At 47.5% G+C, this 16,821-nt stretch overlaps 1 protein-coding gene across 7 annotated transcripts in view; it reads right to left on the bottom strand.

Annotated features, from left to right (window-relative positions):
* Nucleotides 1-16,821, bottom strand: part of FHOD1 (formin homology 2 domain containing 1) — an 87,453-nt gene that overhangs the window by 39,434 nt on the left and 31,198 nt on the right. For all 7 annotated transcript variants that reach the window (XM_040409606.1, XM_040409601.1, XM_040409604.1 and 4 more), the window contains 6 exons: nucleotides 4,276-4,340; nucleotides 3,964-4,031; nucleotides 3,402-3,507; nucleotides 3,206-3,300; nucleotides 2,908-3,019; nucleotides 1,039-1,133 (listed from right to left, as the gene is read on the bottom strand). In XM_040409606.1, coding sequence (XP_040265540.1) covers nucleotides 1,039-1,133; nucleotides 2,908-3,019; nucleotides 3,206-3,300; nucleotides 3,402-3,507; nucleotides 3,964-4,031; nucleotides 4,276-4,340 — 541 coding nt within the window. The remainder of the gene's footprint in view (nucleotides 1-1,038; nucleotides 1,134-2,907; nucleotides 3,020-3,205; nucleotides 3,301-3,401; nucleotides 3,508-3,963; nucleotides 4,032-4,275; nucleotides 4,341-16,821) is intronic.

Raw genomic sequence — 16,821 nt, forward strand, 5'->3', positions numbered from 1 at the left:
ATGAAATGGCAATTTATCTTGAAGATTTCAGTATATGTAAATCTGCGATGGATGTGTTCCGCTACAAATTACATCCAGTTTGGGCAAATTCTAAAGGGATATCCAAAAGGTGCAGGTCTCAGGGGTGGGACCCACATCTCCCTCCAAAACAAGGGTCCCCATATCCCCATCCTGCCTGGTGAGTCAGAAGACCCCACTCTGTAGATAGAGGAGGTCCTGTCTAAGATCTAATGCTGGGAACTCCCTCTAATGGTGGCTGCAGGCGAAAAGTGTTATCATTTAACCGCATACCTGTGTAAAAGGAAGCAGGATCTATGGCTGGCTTTACTTTATCCTATTACTTACAAACTTTAAAGCAGTTGTCCAGGCTTTCAGGAGGATAGGTCATCAATATCAGATCGGCGGGGGTCCGACACCCTGCACCCCTGCCAATCAGCTGCATGAGGAGTCGGCGCGCGCAGTGTGAACATGCTGTCTCTTCTCTCTCTGCTCTCCACTGTATGCCTATGGGAAAGCAGCAGCAGACAGGAAGAGAGAAGGGAGATGGCACATGCACACTGTGCGTGCTGACTCCTCATACAGCTGATTGGCAGGGGTAAGTGACGGACCTCTGCCGATCTGATATTGATGACCTATCCTGAGGATAGGTCATCAGTACAAAAAGCCCGGACAACCCCTTTAAGACATGAAATGCCTGGGGTCTGGGCACAGTCCCTGGGTACCAGCATTATTGGGCGAAGTTACTGATTCAGTATGCATAGGGTCCAGCAAGTTTGTGGGCATGCAAGAGTGGGTGCAAGGATATACTGGGTGCGAGCTTTGCCTGAGACCTGGCATGAAAGGGGCACAAGCTGGGATTTACTGAAGTGCGGGGCAGGCAGGAGAATCAGCCCAAGCAATGCCACGCTGTCAATGCTCACACACAGAGAAGCAACAACCTGGGGTGAGCACATTCGCAGCTGCGATGTGAATGCTTGTGCCAGTGATTTGCTAGTGGCCCTGGACATGCTCTGCCTGGGGCCACTTTGTTATGCTTACCTTGTTGATGAGCGTCATGGCAAACACAAGCAGCTCCGAGTCCGCCCCATTCTTCTCTTCTAGAATATCTATGAGGTTTGACCAAGGGTTGGTTCCTGTATGCAAAGAGTAAAACAAAGAATTTATAACCTGATACATAATGAGGACAAAATCTATTACCTGTATTATCTGATACATAGTGACTATATATCTATTACCTGTATTATCTGATACATAGTGACTATATATCTATAACTTATATTATCTGATACATAGTGACTATATATCTATTACCTGTATTATCTGATACATAGTGACTATATATCTATAACTTATATTATCTGATACATAGTGACTATATATCTATTACCTGTATTATCTGATACATAGTTATTATATACAGTACAGACCAAAAGTTTGGACACACCTTCTTATTCAAAGAGTTTTCTTTATTTTAATGACTATGAAGGCATCAAAACTATGAATTAACACATGTGGAATTATATACATCACAAACAAGTGTGAAACAACTGAAAATATGTCATATTCTAGGTTCTTCAAAGTAGTTACCTTTTGCTTTGATTACTGCTTTGCACACTCTTGGCATTCTCTTGATGAGCTTCAAGAGGTAGTCCCCTGAAATGGTCTTCCAACAGTCTTGAAGGAGTTCCCAGAGATGCTTAGCACTTGTTGGCCCTTTTGCCTTCACTCTGCGGTCCAGCTCACCCCAAACCATCTCGATTGGGTTCAGGTCCGGTGACTGTGGAGGCCAGGTCATCTGGCGCAGCACCCCATCACTCTCCTTCATGGTCAAATAGCCCTTACTTTCAAAGTGTTCCCAATTTTTCGGCTGACTGACTGACCTTCATTTCTTAAAGTAATGATGGCCACTCGTTTTTCTTTACTTAGCTGCTTTTTTCTTGCCATAATACAAATTCTAACAGTCTATTCAGTAGGACTATCAGCTGTGTATCCATCTGACTTCTCCTGAACGCCACTGATGGTCCCAACCCCATTTATAAGGCAAGAAATCCCACTTATTAAACCTGACAGGGCACACCTGTGAAGTGAAAACCATTTCAGGGGACTACCTCTTGAAGCTCATCAAGAGAATGCCAAGAGTGTGCAAAGCAGTAATCAAAGCAAAAGGTGGCTACTTTGAAGAACCTAGAATATGACATATTTTCAGTTGTTTCACACTTGTTTGTTATGTATATAATTCCACGTGTTAATTCATAGTTTTGATGCCTTCAGTGTGAATCTACAATTTTCATAGTCATGTAAATAAAGAAAACTCTTTGAATGAGAAGGTGTGCCCAAACTTTTGGTCTGTACTGTATATCTATTACCTGTATTATCTGATACATAGTGACTATATATCTATTACCTGTATTATCTGATACATAGTGAATATATATCTATTACCTGTATTATCTGATACATAGTGAATATATATCTATAACTATTATCTGATACATAATCAGGATAAATCTAACTTGTATCGTCTAATACATAGTGACTATATATCCATAACTTGTATTATCTGATACATCATGAGGATAAATCTAGAACTTGTATCATCTGAAACATAGTGATGATTAATCTGTTTGCCGACAGTGTTTTACATGTGAAGGTTCCTGGCCCTTTAAGCACAAATGGCAGAGTGGCACTGTATGCATCCTATAACCGGGCTGACTGACGTTTATTAGGAGATTCGTGGGGTTAGGAGAGGACGACGTAATGTAAACGGCAGATGTGGAGATCTGGGCAGCCATGGACGCTCTGCAGCACCTGACACAGTGTGAGCCAGACATGAGTCCTGCAGATGTGAGAACCGCCGACCGCAATAATCGGGGCTGCCAAGGTATGAGGTGCAGGCGCTGGACTTACCTCGGTTCTGGTCCACGATGTTCACGGCTCTGATCAGTAGAAGGGCATTGGATTCTGTGTACTCCACAAATACAATCAGTAGTTTGAGGGCGGTCTTCACCACCAGGCGGTACTGCGGGCAGAGGGGGAGAGTTAGGACCCAGCGTCTCATCATCTGCTATATTTTATGGAGACATTTTATGGGAACCAGAGCAGGTAACGTGTACAGCATGGCCGGCACCATCAGAGAGGAAACAAACTGTTCTAGAACAATCTGGAAAATAAAAGCCTGCACCTGGTGCTGGAAGGGGGAACTCACCGGACTGCCGCAGAGTGTGTACAGCCACTGAACCGTCTCATTGTGATTTATCACCCCATTCATACCATCCACAAAGAGCATGATCTGACTGAGAGCTGCAAGCAAACACAACATGTCAGCCAAAGGAGGCGCCACATTCCCCCAACTAAACGGTAAGCCGACTTGTAGGAGGGCCCTCTGTGCACTGGGTACTTACCCCGGAGGATGTAATTTTGGTAGTTCTGGTCGGCCTCAGCCCCAACCTTGATGAGACATGTCAGCCCCTCTGAATTCACAAACTCCGGCACCAGATCTTTGTCTTCCTATAACAGCCATAAAGTTAGCATTATAACACATGAAAGCTTAGAGACAGGCATGCTGGAGTTTGTAGTACCCAACCTCAGGGCAACGTGCTGGATGTAGGATTCTTACACTGAATTAGGGTACAGTTTACTGGGTAATCACACCCTGACACCCGGGGCAAGCGGACAGGGGAACCCTGACACCCGGGGCAAGCGGACAGGGGAACCCTGACACCCGGGGCAAGCGGACAGGGGAACCCTGACACCCGGGGCAAGCGGACAGGGGAACCCTGACACCCGGGGCAAGCGGACAGGGGCACCCTGACAACCAGGGTTCTATATGCCACTGCACACAAACAGTGCAACGCTGCACTACAGACTCACAGCTGGGGGTCACATGAAGGCTGCGGACCCCACTTCTCTCCTCCCCCCCCCCCCCCCCTCCATCCACAAACAGCATGAGTATGGAATTCTTACCTGGAAAAGCTGCTTGAGTGAGAAGAGCGACCGCCGTAACTCGGGGCCATTGGAGTTGTATAACTTTTCTGTGAAGCAAGAAGGAAAGAAACGATTAATCGCCGCGTCACAGATTCCATCCTGCGGCGAGGACTTCACATCCTAACGCCGCCCTCGGGTTATTCCCCCCACAAGACTGGAGTCTGGGAGCAGAGGCACTAAAGGAGGGGGCGTCTGTATCCCTCCTCTTATTGGGAGGCCTGTATATACTGATCCGACTGTGATCGGAGAGGAGGCCAGGTCTCTGTGCCATGTCATCTCACAGGGTCTTACCTAGAATGGCGTGGACTCGCACTGACAGCTGCGTCCGCAGGATCAGCGTCGGGCGTCTGCCTTTGCTGGAAAGCAAAAAGGATTCGCATAAATTAAGAGCTGCGTACATCATAAAGTGAGGCCGCGACGCTGCAGATGTGAATATTACATGGACTGTCACAAAGCAAGGCAACATGACACAGATGATTCTGCAGAACTACAAGTCCCAGAATACTCCTTTGAATACTAATGGAGTGACTTCTCTCTATAGCTGCAATGGCAGCCGTACTGGTGTCACCCAAAAACTTGCACTGACTCCCTTTTATTGTATATACATAAATCTTCATTTTCAAAATCTCTGTTTGCTGCCAGTGAACAGGAACATTCTTGTTTACATCCGAAGGCCAAACACTAATACTCTTCGCAGCTGAGGGTTTGTTACAGTGCTATCCAGTCTAGACAATCCTCTGTGAACTACACACATCAGCAGCACGCGTCACTCTCCTGTCCTGATAGTTTGTTACAATGGATCAGTACAGATGTAAAGTACCAACCTGGAGTACAGACTGTTTTAACACATGACTGTCTGGATACAATTGCGGCAAACCCTCAGCGGTAAAGAAGTATTAGGTTTGGGTGGATTTTCAGTCCTCTGATGCCTAAACCGCTAATACAGGACGCTATTGGAAGCTTGACATTTCACGTTTCTGGGGTCGCACAGGCTTGGCGATGCCATTTTTGCTATTTTTTTAGGGTCCTGTCTGTGGGTTCACAGGAAACGTGCGCCGCTGGTTAACATCACAAATATGACACAAAACCATTACACAGATTGCATCGAGTGAATCACAGCACAGTAATATCCTGCTGCAGTGCAGGGGGCGGCCACTAGGGGCGCTCTTGAGTTGAACTTGGTGACATCCACAGGCTGCTACTTGCTCCCCTTCAGTTATACTGTGGGATGTACAGCTCTGCAGTCAGGTTCTGCTGGGCTCTGTAGTCCACCGCAGTCTTGTGTATTCATCACAGGAAGCGGATCAAGACAATATGGAACAATGGCTTTAATAGCAGGAAGCTGGCAATTGTCACGAAGGGCTGAGAGCCCAGGACTGGTTACACTGGTCTGTGGGGTGAGTTCACGAGAGCTGCATCCAATGGGGGAAGGGGGAGGGGGGTTTGGGAATTCAGCACTGCCACAGATAGGGGATATATTACAGGTTAATTAACCCCTTCCTGGAAATGATCATACTGTATCCCATCAGGGCTGAGCTCTAGTACACAGCCAGCTCCCATGGTCACCTTTACATGGTCATCACCCAGCTTTCCACAAACCCTGAAATGTGTACAGATCTGCACTGTAGTGTAGACTTAGTGCTAGTCCTCATTATAGTTCTGGAATTCTATTTATGAATCAGGAAGAGCAGGATGAACAAGCTAGAAGGGCAGTCCTGGAAAGTCTGTGGCTGTTAGGACATGCTGAGAGTTGTAGTTTTCCTAGCACTGCTTGCATGTGCCAGTGCTGCAGATTATAATTATGATGGATGCTGAGGACCACATGGCATCAATTAAATCTAAATCAAGCCATGCCAGCAAGTCACCGGCCTGGCTCCCCCCGCGGGTCACCTCAGGTCTCCCCCACCTTCCCACTACTTCCCATTGATTAGCAGCAGCTACTTTGTTCCTACGTGACCGACAAATGGAGGCACAGACAGCGAGGATGTGACCAGGGCAGCAGGATTAGGACTGGGGAGCAGATGGCACCCGGCTGCTCACTGTTTATTAGAGCTCGCCCTGCGCTTATCCCGACATTCACCGCTATGTAAACAGGAGAAGCGAGGAGTCGCACATTCCAGGAGGCCACTGAGAGCGTCCGCAACCCCGACAAACCTGCCACCCCCATATACAGCCGCCACTAGAGGCTGAAGGGTCTCATCTGCAGAGGAGAAGCAGTCAGAGTCCACGGGCCAGAAAGACGGGAGGTTTACAGAATCTGCTTCTACTACGACACTTGGGGGACAGGACAAGGACACGCCGACACCTGGGGTACAAGACAATGACAGACTTACACTTGGGGTACAAGATAATGACAACCTGACACGCAGGGGACAGGGCAATGACACCCTGACACTTGGGGTACAGGACAAGGACAGGCTGACACTTGGGGTACAGGATAATGACAGGCTGACACTTGGGGTACAGGATAATGACAGGCTGACACTTGGGGTACAGGATAATGACAGGCTGACACTTGGGGTACAGGATAATGACAGGCTGACACTTGGGGTACAGGATAATGACAGGCTGACACTTGGGGTACAGGATAATGACAGGCTGACACTTGGGGTACAGGATAATGACAGGCTGACACTTGGGGTACAGGATAATGACAGGCTGACACTTGGGGTACAGGATAATGACAGGCTGACACTTGGGGTACAGGATAATGACAGGCTGACACTTGGGGTACAGGATAATGACAGGCTGACACTTGGGGTACAGGATAATGACAGGCTGACACTTGGGGTACAGGATAATGACAGGCTGACACTTGGGGTACAGGATAATGACAGGCTGACACTTGGGGTACAGGATAATGACAGGCTGACACTTGGGGTACAGGATAATGACAGGCTGACACTTGGGGTACAGGATAATGACAGGCTGACACTTGGGGTACAGGATAATGACAGGCTGACACTTGGGGTACAGGATAATGACAGGCTGACACTTGGGGTACAGGACAATGACAGGCTGACACTTGGGGTACAGGACAATGACAGGCTGACACTTGGGGTACAGGACAAGGACATGCTGACATTTGTGGAGACAGGACAATGATACACTGACACTGAGGGGACAGGACAATGACCCCTGGCTGTGGGCAGTTAACCCTCTTCTATCTATAGATATCCCCGGTGGCAGACAGATGATCCTTCTGTAATTTCAGGTTCAGCAGTGATGAGGTGGCATGCAAGCCAACTCCTCAATACACCACCTGCCAGGAAATTGGACACCCACCAACATGCCATATGCTGTTCATCATAGGCACTACTACTCTTACTCTCCAACATAACCCAGTCTGCAAGGGAGATGTAGAGGAACAGAGAGATGAGCAGAATCAGCACAGAGTATTTCAGCAGAACAGTGTACTAATCTTGTTGTAGATTGGTTCCCAGAATGACCGTTCTTTAATGACAGGAAGAGCAGAATCCCCCCATTGCCCCCCCAATCAATACTTTATATCTGAGCAGTCGCCCCTCTTATGACACTGCACAAAGTATAAGCCATGGGACTGTAGGGTTACTGTGCCTTTAAAAATAATTTCTGGCAACCTAAATGATGACAAACTGAGTCATCACAAGTCCTTAGACTAGTGAGGTAAGTTACCGATAAGAACCTTGACTCATGATGTCATGTTAGCAAAGGACCGCTGACCTGACAACCTACATCCAAGGAAAGAAATGGATGAGTCAGCTGTGTCAGAGACATGCTTCAATCTTATCTTGGATCTTGGAGGTCATTCACGTTTAAAATGCTGCATCTTTAAACATGGCACCCTCATCTCCCTGCCTACAGGATTGCACAAAAAAGTCCTGTATCCTGTAATATCCCTTTAATAGACAATGTGAAATCCATCATGATGAGGCACAGGGACGGCCGGGTGTAGGGACGTTACCCGAGATACTGTATGTACTCAGGAGGAGCACTGCTGCCTTACAGGAAAGCAAACCCTTCCAACCCTCTGTTTACTTTGGCCTGGCGCAAGCACCAGCTCTAGAACATTAGAAGGCGCAGGGTGGATCTTGTTTATTTGCGCAGTGATCATTATCTTTTGGCGGGCGCTTATCCACCTTCAAGAGCCAATATGATGGTGTTAGAAACCTCCAGCTATTATTAGCGGTGCCCAAACAATAGGTCAATTATGGCTCGTAGGGGCCAATCGGGAAGGAAGTGGGGGTCAGCCGTATCATGGGGAGCGTGTTTCCTAGAGCCTACTTTACCCAAAAAAGCTTATAAACATAACAATACAGAGCAAGAAAAAATCTGGCACTATAGATGCTTTGCAGTAGAAATCTTCCATTTATTACAGCAACATAAATCCACATACAGACAATGCAGACACAAGCGGTACTCTGTTGACGCGTTTCAGACTAAGACTAAGGAATTAGTCCGAAACGCAACAGAGTACCTCCTTGTGTCTGCATTGTCTGTATGTGGATTTATGTTGCTGTATTAAATGGAAGATTTCTACTGCAAAGCATCTATAGTGCCAGATTTTTTCTTCCTCATCACGTTCTGGATCCCCTGGTCCTTCCGTGCACGCAGAGTATTTATAACTTATCACATAAATACAGAGCAAGAGTCAACAATGTATAAATTATAACCATATATACTATTATATGATGTGTGCAATACAAGCTGTACACAGTGACTCCACCAGCAGAATAGTGAGTGCAGCTCTGGAGTATAATACAGGATGTAACTCAGGATCAGTACAGGATAAGTAATGTATGTACACAGAGACTGCACCAGCAGAATAGTGAGTGCAGCTCTGGAGTATAATACAGGATGTAACTCAGGATCAGTACAGGATAAGTAATGTAATGTTTGTACACGGTATCCCCACTTTTCATGTTTGCTCATGTTGATATGTTGGCTTGGCTTCAAGTCAGGGCCAATCATCCACTGAAGAAATTAGACTTCGTTTCCCATTTACTTTTGGCCGTCGCAAGAAAAGGAAGCGATTATTTCATATCTGAACTTTCAGGACAATAAAAACAAGATATGATATAAGCAGATTGTCGGCCTTTTACCATGTTAGATGCAGTCACTAAGGTCTCTGACTCTTCTACTTATGGAGAACATTATATAGGCTGGTGCTTTTTAAAGAAGATTCTGCATAATACATTTTGATGGAATCTTGCTAAAATAGTATAGAAGTCTGACTGGGGGGGTGTAATCATTGGGGGCCGCAGTTTCTTGTAAGGGCGGTTCTGTGGCTTTAAGACTCATCGTCCAGCTGTTCCTGTCCCCTTATCCTTCACATGTCATCTCTTGGCCTTGTCTCAAGGGATAGCGGCTTCCCACAGTGACTCAAGTCTTCTAAGAATACCACTGCTGACACCGGAGAACGATGACTCACGACACAGGAAAAGTACAAGTTCAATGGACTGTTGTGATGAAGGTACAATCTCGAAGAAGTGTCCTATACATACAGCAGAATGGGATTATCGAAAGATTAATAGGGGAAGACCCAAAGTCCACCCACGTCATCACAATGAGAGGAACCCTGTGTGTACCAGACTCCATTACAGATCACATGGGTATTTAGAGTCATATCGCCTGTTTTAGGGGCTGTACACCTCCTTACTAGTGTTGAGCGAACTTGTGTTTTAAGTTCGGCGTCTAAAGTTCGGGTTATCGAAGAATCGCGTTATGGATTCCGCTACCACAGACCAAAAGTTATGGTCCGTGGTAGCGGAATCCATAACGCAATTCTTCGATAACCCGAACTTAAAACACAAGTTCGCTCAACACTACTCCTTACATAAGGAAATCATACCCTATGGCTGCTCTAACACCCAAGGTGAGGAGTTCCAACCACTGGAGGAGTGAACCTGTGCTTGTATAGGAGCCTATCATGAGTGATTGGAAAGATGGGACAAACAATTCCCAAACCTCCTCATCTAGGAATGTGAATTATTGATGGTAGTCTTCCATGGGAATCTACCTGCCGATGACTTGGAGGTCATTTCTTATACCATGGGCTCCAGTAATTTGCTGCTGGCGCCTACATTTCTGGCATTTCCCGGGCACATGCCACCTTTTCAATCCACCCTAGAGGTATGGAATTCATATAGAAGACTGCAGGCTTGTGTGAACAGACGTCTCACCGGTGACTCCCATAAGCAGCTCAATATTTCCCACAGTTCTGGGAGTGATGGAATGACACAATGAGACCTGTAATTATCCCTCCATACAAGGCACCTATTGTATTCCTCACACACAATCAGTACGAGCCTGGCATAGAGTGCCACGCAATGGTGTGTACTGGAAGGCTGTCTCATATTCCACTGGAAATATGCAAGCGAGAGAATGCAGCCAAGCGCCACCTCCTACCCGCATTCAGTATGTGGTCCTGTCATCAAAATGTGGAGTGACATAGCGCTTACTCTGATGGATCCAACCCATACAAATTACATCGATGGCCTCCATGTAATACCACATTTCCACAGCAGTGGCCACTGCCGTGGAAATGTGGTATTACATGGAGGCCATCGATGTAATTTGTATGGGTTGGATCCATCAGAGTAAGCGCTATGGGAGTCACCGGTGAGACGTCTGTTCACACAAGCCTGCAGTCTTCTATATGAATTCCATACCTCTAGGGTGGATTGAAAAGGTGGCATGTGCCCGGGAAATGCCAGAAATGTAGGCGCCAGCAGCAAATTACTGGAGCCCATGGTATAAGAAATGACCTCCAAGTCATCGGCAGGTAGATTCCCATGAAAGACTACCATCAATAATTCACATTCCTAGATGAGGAGGTTTGAGAATTGTTTGTCCCATCTTTCCAATCACTCATGATAGGCTCCTATACAAGCACAGGTTCACTCCTCCAGTGGTTGGGACTCCTCACCTTGGGTGTTAGAGCAGCCATAGGGTATGATTTCCTTATGTAAGGAGTAGTGTTGAGCGAACTTGTGTTTTAAGTTCGGGTTATCGAACTTCCAGCCAGCAGTTTACCCCCACTAAAACAGCTAATAGCTGGGAGTGTAAGTATCGGAACCCATAGCGATCACCGGGCCAGCTTCATGTAAGGTTGTCTTCACAAGTCAACACCTTTACCCACTGGGATCATAGTGTATTTTGCAGGATGTGGTCATTATCCGTATGATCACCAACTTTGCTATATGTTCTGAAATTCTATGTGCTCTACAGTATACTCACTTTCTACATTACACAGATCTGTTTTAGGTCCCAATGACCACCGGTGGGTAAATGAGGAAGACTGCTCCACTTTCTATACAATGACCACCAACTTTGCTTTCCACCTGTCAATTCCCACATAGGAAAAACATGGTTACCATGGGTGTTTTCTTCCTGCTCTGTGTAGGTGACTTCACTGGAATATAGCCAACAAAAACAAAGTTCAATTCCCACATGTCAATGTAACAACGTCAGTCGCATTCTCATAGATAAACAGTGTACACAAAGACTTTCTTCAGTCGTGGGTAGGAAGACGGCAATGCTGTACTCCAGGCTGGATGGTGGAAGACAAGGATCTGGCACATGGGACTGTGTAATTAGCACATGTAAATTTTACTTTTTATACAATGGGCAGAAGATCAGTCATCCTTCTGGACTATTCTCCCCATATTCCAACTCTATGGAGCATCACTGTTTTGTCCAATGAACTAGGTCTTGGGTTTTAAAGTTGTCTCCATCCATCTTCCAAGCATCATGGTCTTCGCCCATGAGTTGGGTCTTGGGTTTTCTAATGGTCTCCATCCATGTTTTAGGCATCCCTGTCTTCTACAATGAGATACCCAATGAGTTATCTCCATCCACCTTTCCAGTGTTATAGTCTTATTCAATGAGTTGGGTCTTGGGTCTTTCGAAGATCTTCCTTCATCTTTCAAGCATTAATGTCTTCTCCAATGAGTTCTCAAGTGGTCTCCATCCATCCTTCAAGCATAACCATCTTCTCTAATTAATTGGGTCTTGGGTTTTCTAATAGTCTTCATCCATCTTTCAAGCACTGTCTTCTCCAGTGAGATACCCAGTTTATCTCCATCCATCTTTCCAGCATTATTGTCTTTGCCAATAAGTTGGGTCTTGATTTGTGATGTCTCCATCCATCTTTAAATTATAATTGTCATCTAAGGGTCTTAATATTATTTTAAAGGGCAGAGCTGAACCCCGATATATCCCCATTTTCACCCAGGCAGGCCTTCCGATATGAGCATCAAAGCATTTCCTGCTCCGATGGTCTCCCTTGCCCTGCGCTGTATTGCGCAGGGCAAGGGCTGTTTGTTTATATATTTTTTACACTGCTAGGCGGAGGCTTCCGCCTAGCAGCGTTCCCGTTGACATCACCGGCACTGATGGGGGAACTTTAGCACTGTCCTAGCCTCCTCCTAGCTTTGCACATCATGGAGAAACTGGTACGTCACCAGATATCCATAAAAAGCCTTTGCCCTGTTGCGATTCAGAGCAGGGCAAAAGAGAGCAGTGGAGCATAAAATGCTCCGATGCTCATATCAGGGGGGATGCCTGGGTGAAAACAGGGATATGTCCGGGTTCAGAACCCCTTTAAGAAGATAATGCTTCGCTCCATTAATTTTGGCTTTAATAACTTGATGTGCTCAAGGATTCACTTCTTTGCCATCTTCATGACTAATGTTTCTTTAAAGGGGTTATCCAATTTCTGGGGGGGGGGGGCTGTTTGAGAAACTGGATAACCCCTTTAACTAAAAGCTGTAAGACCACCACTCAGCAGATGTCTGATCAGCAAAATAAAAATTTAAAAAGGGTCAGAATGGCATTATAGAAAAAATAGAAGTCATACTCCCCTCACTGATCCTCCACCACTCCCTTTTCTGCACCTCCTGGGTCCCTTTCCACACACAGGAAATGCCCACCCAGCCAATTACTGGTGGAGGCGGGTCACCATTGCAGCCAGTGACTGGTGGAGCATCAAATTTCTGTGTCAACCGGGACTAGGAAGTAGAGAGGAGAGACCGGGAAGTATTGGAACAAAACTGGTAAGGAATTGGCAAGTATGATTCTACTGATTGGATAGCCTTTAAGATCTTCATTATGTTTTAAAGGGGTTGTCTCATGAAGATAGCTCCTAACCATACGCTCTATTAAAGGGGTTGTTCTCATACAAAAAAATAAAAAATAAAAATGCACACTCAACTGTCCATAGTTCTGCCATGACCATGCTGCTGCCCTGTTCCCAGCCACTCTGGGTCCCTGCAGGATCAGCAAGTGGCTTAGTCCGGTCAGGTATTGTTTAAGCAGATGTATCCACTGAGGCCCATATTGGCCACAGCAGCCAAGGGACCAAGCCCCTTGCAGGTCCTGCGGGGAAGGTGAGAGCAGTATTCATTTTTTTCTATGGGACACACATTGGGACAACAGAAGGACAACCCAGATGTCATGGAGGATGGACTCAATGCTTCCATGCATATTTTGAATGCAGGGGAAGTGTATACCTAGACATGGCTTCCCCCTAACAATCAGAGATGATCAACACACCAGCTCCTTTTAAACAAGATGTTGCCTTCACGAGGAAATATCATTCAAAGTGTCTTTTTCTGACCTTTTCTCCAGTATGGTCACAAAGATTACAAACCCCTGTCCCCACCACAGCCATGACATATATGACACGTGACTGTAGCAATCGCTGGTCGCTGCAGGTTCACACCGGGACATGGAGCAGATGAGAATCAAAGTGTAAAACTGTAAGTAGATTTTATCTGTAGCTTGCTGCTACCGTGTTCCTTGGCAAGTCAATCTTACTGGAGACCACAAGTGGCGCACACAGAGCCCTTCTTATTCAATATGCCACCGGGCAAGTGAGACGTCAGGCTCTCTGGACCCTGATCAGACCCGTCCATTCAGCACCTCTGCCTCCAACCATTTTAGATGATGCCGATAAAGCGTTTCCCATAAATGATCGCAGCTGGCGCTGGCTCGGGGCCTCGCAGGATAGATCGTGTGGAAGATAAAATAACTCATTTCAATGACTTCTCCTGTCATCAGCACAGAGACATCCAATTACACACGACACGCTGAACACATGTACAAGATAACGGATTCCATGTGGTGTTTCAGGAGGAATTCTACCTTGAACTTGGAGTGACCCTTCCTCTGAATCTCCGCTGAAACAAGCCATGCCACTGCAGATGACAAGCTGGGGCCTAGTCCCTGCCCGGCACGTCCAGTATGCTGCAGAGCTGGGCCTAGTCCCTTCTCGGCACGTCCAGTATGCTGCAGAGCTGGGCCTAGAGTCCCTGCCCGGCACGTCCAGTACGCAGCAGAGCTGGGCCTAGTCCCTGCCCGGCACGTCCAGTACGCAGCAGAGCTGGGCCTAGTCCCTGCCCGGCACGTCCAGTACGCTGCAGAGCTGGGCCTAGAGTCCCTGCCCGGCACGTCCAGTATGCTGCAGAGCTGGGCCTAGTCCCTTCTCGGCACGTCCAGTATGCTGCAGAGCTGGGCCTAGAGTCCCTGCCCGGCACGTCCAGTATGCTGCAGAGCTGGGCCTAGAGTCCCTGCCCGGCACGTCCAGTATGCTGCAGAGCTGGGCCTAGAGTCCCTGCCCGGCACGTCCAGTATGCAGCAGAGCTGGGCCTAGTCCCTGCCCGGCACGTCCAGTATGCTGCAGAGATGGGCCTAGTCCCTGCCCGGCACGTCCAGTATGCTGCAGAGATGGGCCTAGTCCCTGCCAGACACGTCCAGTATGCTGCAGAGCTGGGCCTAGTCCCTGCCAGACACGTCCAGTACGCTGCAGAGCTGGGCCTAACCCTAGTCCCTGCCCGGCACGTCCAGTATGCTACAGAGCTGGGCCTAGTCCCTGCCCGGCACGTCCAGTATGCTGCAGAGCTGGGCCTAACCCTAGTCCCTGCCCGGCACGTCCAGTATGCTGCAGAGCTGGGCCTAACCCGAGTCCCTGCCCGGCACGTCCAGTATGCTGCAGAGCTGGGCCTAGAGTCCCTGCCCGGCACGTCCAGTATGCTGCAGAGCTGGGCCTAGAGTCCCTGCCCGGCACGTCCAGTATGCTGCAGAGCTGGGCCTAGAGTCCCTGCCCGGCACGTCCAGTATGCTGCAGAGCTGGGCCTAGAGTCCCTGCCCGGCACGTCCGGTATGCTGCAGATCTGGGCCTAGTCCTTGCCCGGCACATCCAGTATGGTACAGATTTGGGCCTAGTCCCTGCCCGGCACATCCAGTATGGTACAGATTTGGGCCTAGTCCTTGCCCGGCACATCCAGTATGGTACAGATTTGGGCCTAGTCCTTGCCCGGCACATCCAGTATGATACAGATTTGGGCCTAGTCCCTTCCCGGCACATCCAGCAAAGTGCAGATATGGGCCTAGTCCTGCCCGGCACGTCCAGTATGGTGCACCAAATCTGTGCATTACATATGGATTTTACTGCAGAATCGGCATCGATTTATGGCGAGATCCATGGCAGAAATAAGCTATATGTTAACCCGGCCTAAAAGCATGTTATCAGGACTTTAAAGGGGTTGTCAGACTTATCTGAAACGTTCCCTGGGCCCCTAAATAAAAGATCATATGCTCACCTCTTAATCCTCTGCAGTTTCTGGCCCTGCTGCTCCGATCCTCACCTCCGGTCTGTGTTTACAGGCTGCAGTGGTGACGTAGCTGTATACAGTATGTGTGTGCAGCCAGTCACTGTCCTGTGCAGTCATGTGCCATATACCACAGAGGCCAGCGATTGGCTGGAGCAGAAATGTGCTGTACACATCTGACACCAGTGACTGGCTGCAGCAGTCACACATCATATACAGCCAAGTCACTGCTGCCGCCTAAACAGACAAACCGGAGCAGCAGAGAAGGAAACAGCGGGGATTAATTGGTGACTAGACAATCTTTTATTGTTTTAATCACACTTGGGTCTCCGGGGAACCCCTTTAACCAAAAATGTTTAGTTTCACCAACAGCAAGCAGAGATTTTGCCATGCTTAATTCAATTATTAGTGCCATCTCCTAGGTGTAAGTGTGCGATCTATAGTTAGACAGGATGGATGATCATCGTTTTCCCATCACCCCTCCCCCCATTACACAGACAGATAAATATTACATGCGTGTATCTAACATGTATATATGTGTCACACTTTAGCACCTAGTAACACTTCTTCACAAGCGCCCTGCCCCCTGTATACAGCAGAACTAGTCCCCAGGCGTGTCCCCTCAGCTGGTATACGGTGACATAATGCAGACTACCCTGGCGCTGTATACAAATGGAAACTCTAAAACACACTCCCTGCGAGGTCGGAGGCCTTCAAGCCTTTACTCATAAAGCTAAAATTAAGAGCTGCAGCGTGCCAAACTATTCCGTAACGTGAAGCGGCCACTGGGGATTTCCTGAGTTTTTTTCATATGGAAGTAATATATGGCGCGATACTGCACATAGGGAACACGATGTACGCCGAGATGAGGGGAGTGCGGGGGGTGTAAAAAAAAAAAAGTCACAAATTCTTGCACAACCTTATCTGCGATGTTTAGCGACCTCCAAAAACTCTAACCTGGGCGGGGCTTGGTGAAAAGGGTGGGGCCACCGCCAGGTTTACTATAATTAAGGTGAGAAACTGACATAACCGAGCATGGCTCTATGTAAGCTCATCACTGCCGTCAATTTGATTGGCGCACGGACTGACAAAAGGTGCGCCAAAGATATTAAGGCACAAATCACATTATCTGCATGCGGTAAAACATAACACCTCGAGTTTAGACAGTTTTGTCGGCTCTTGGTCAATGACTAGAACGCGGCATTCCTCCAGCCCGGAGCTCTGGCACTCTCACGGGAAGCCTTTC

Source organism: Bufo bufo, chromosome 10, assembly GCF_905171765.1.
Source record: "Bufo bufo chromosome 10, aBufBuf1.1, whole genome shotgun sequence".
Lineage (NCBI taxonomy): Eukaryota > Metazoa > Chordata > Amphibia > Anura > Bufonidae > Bufo > Bufo bufo.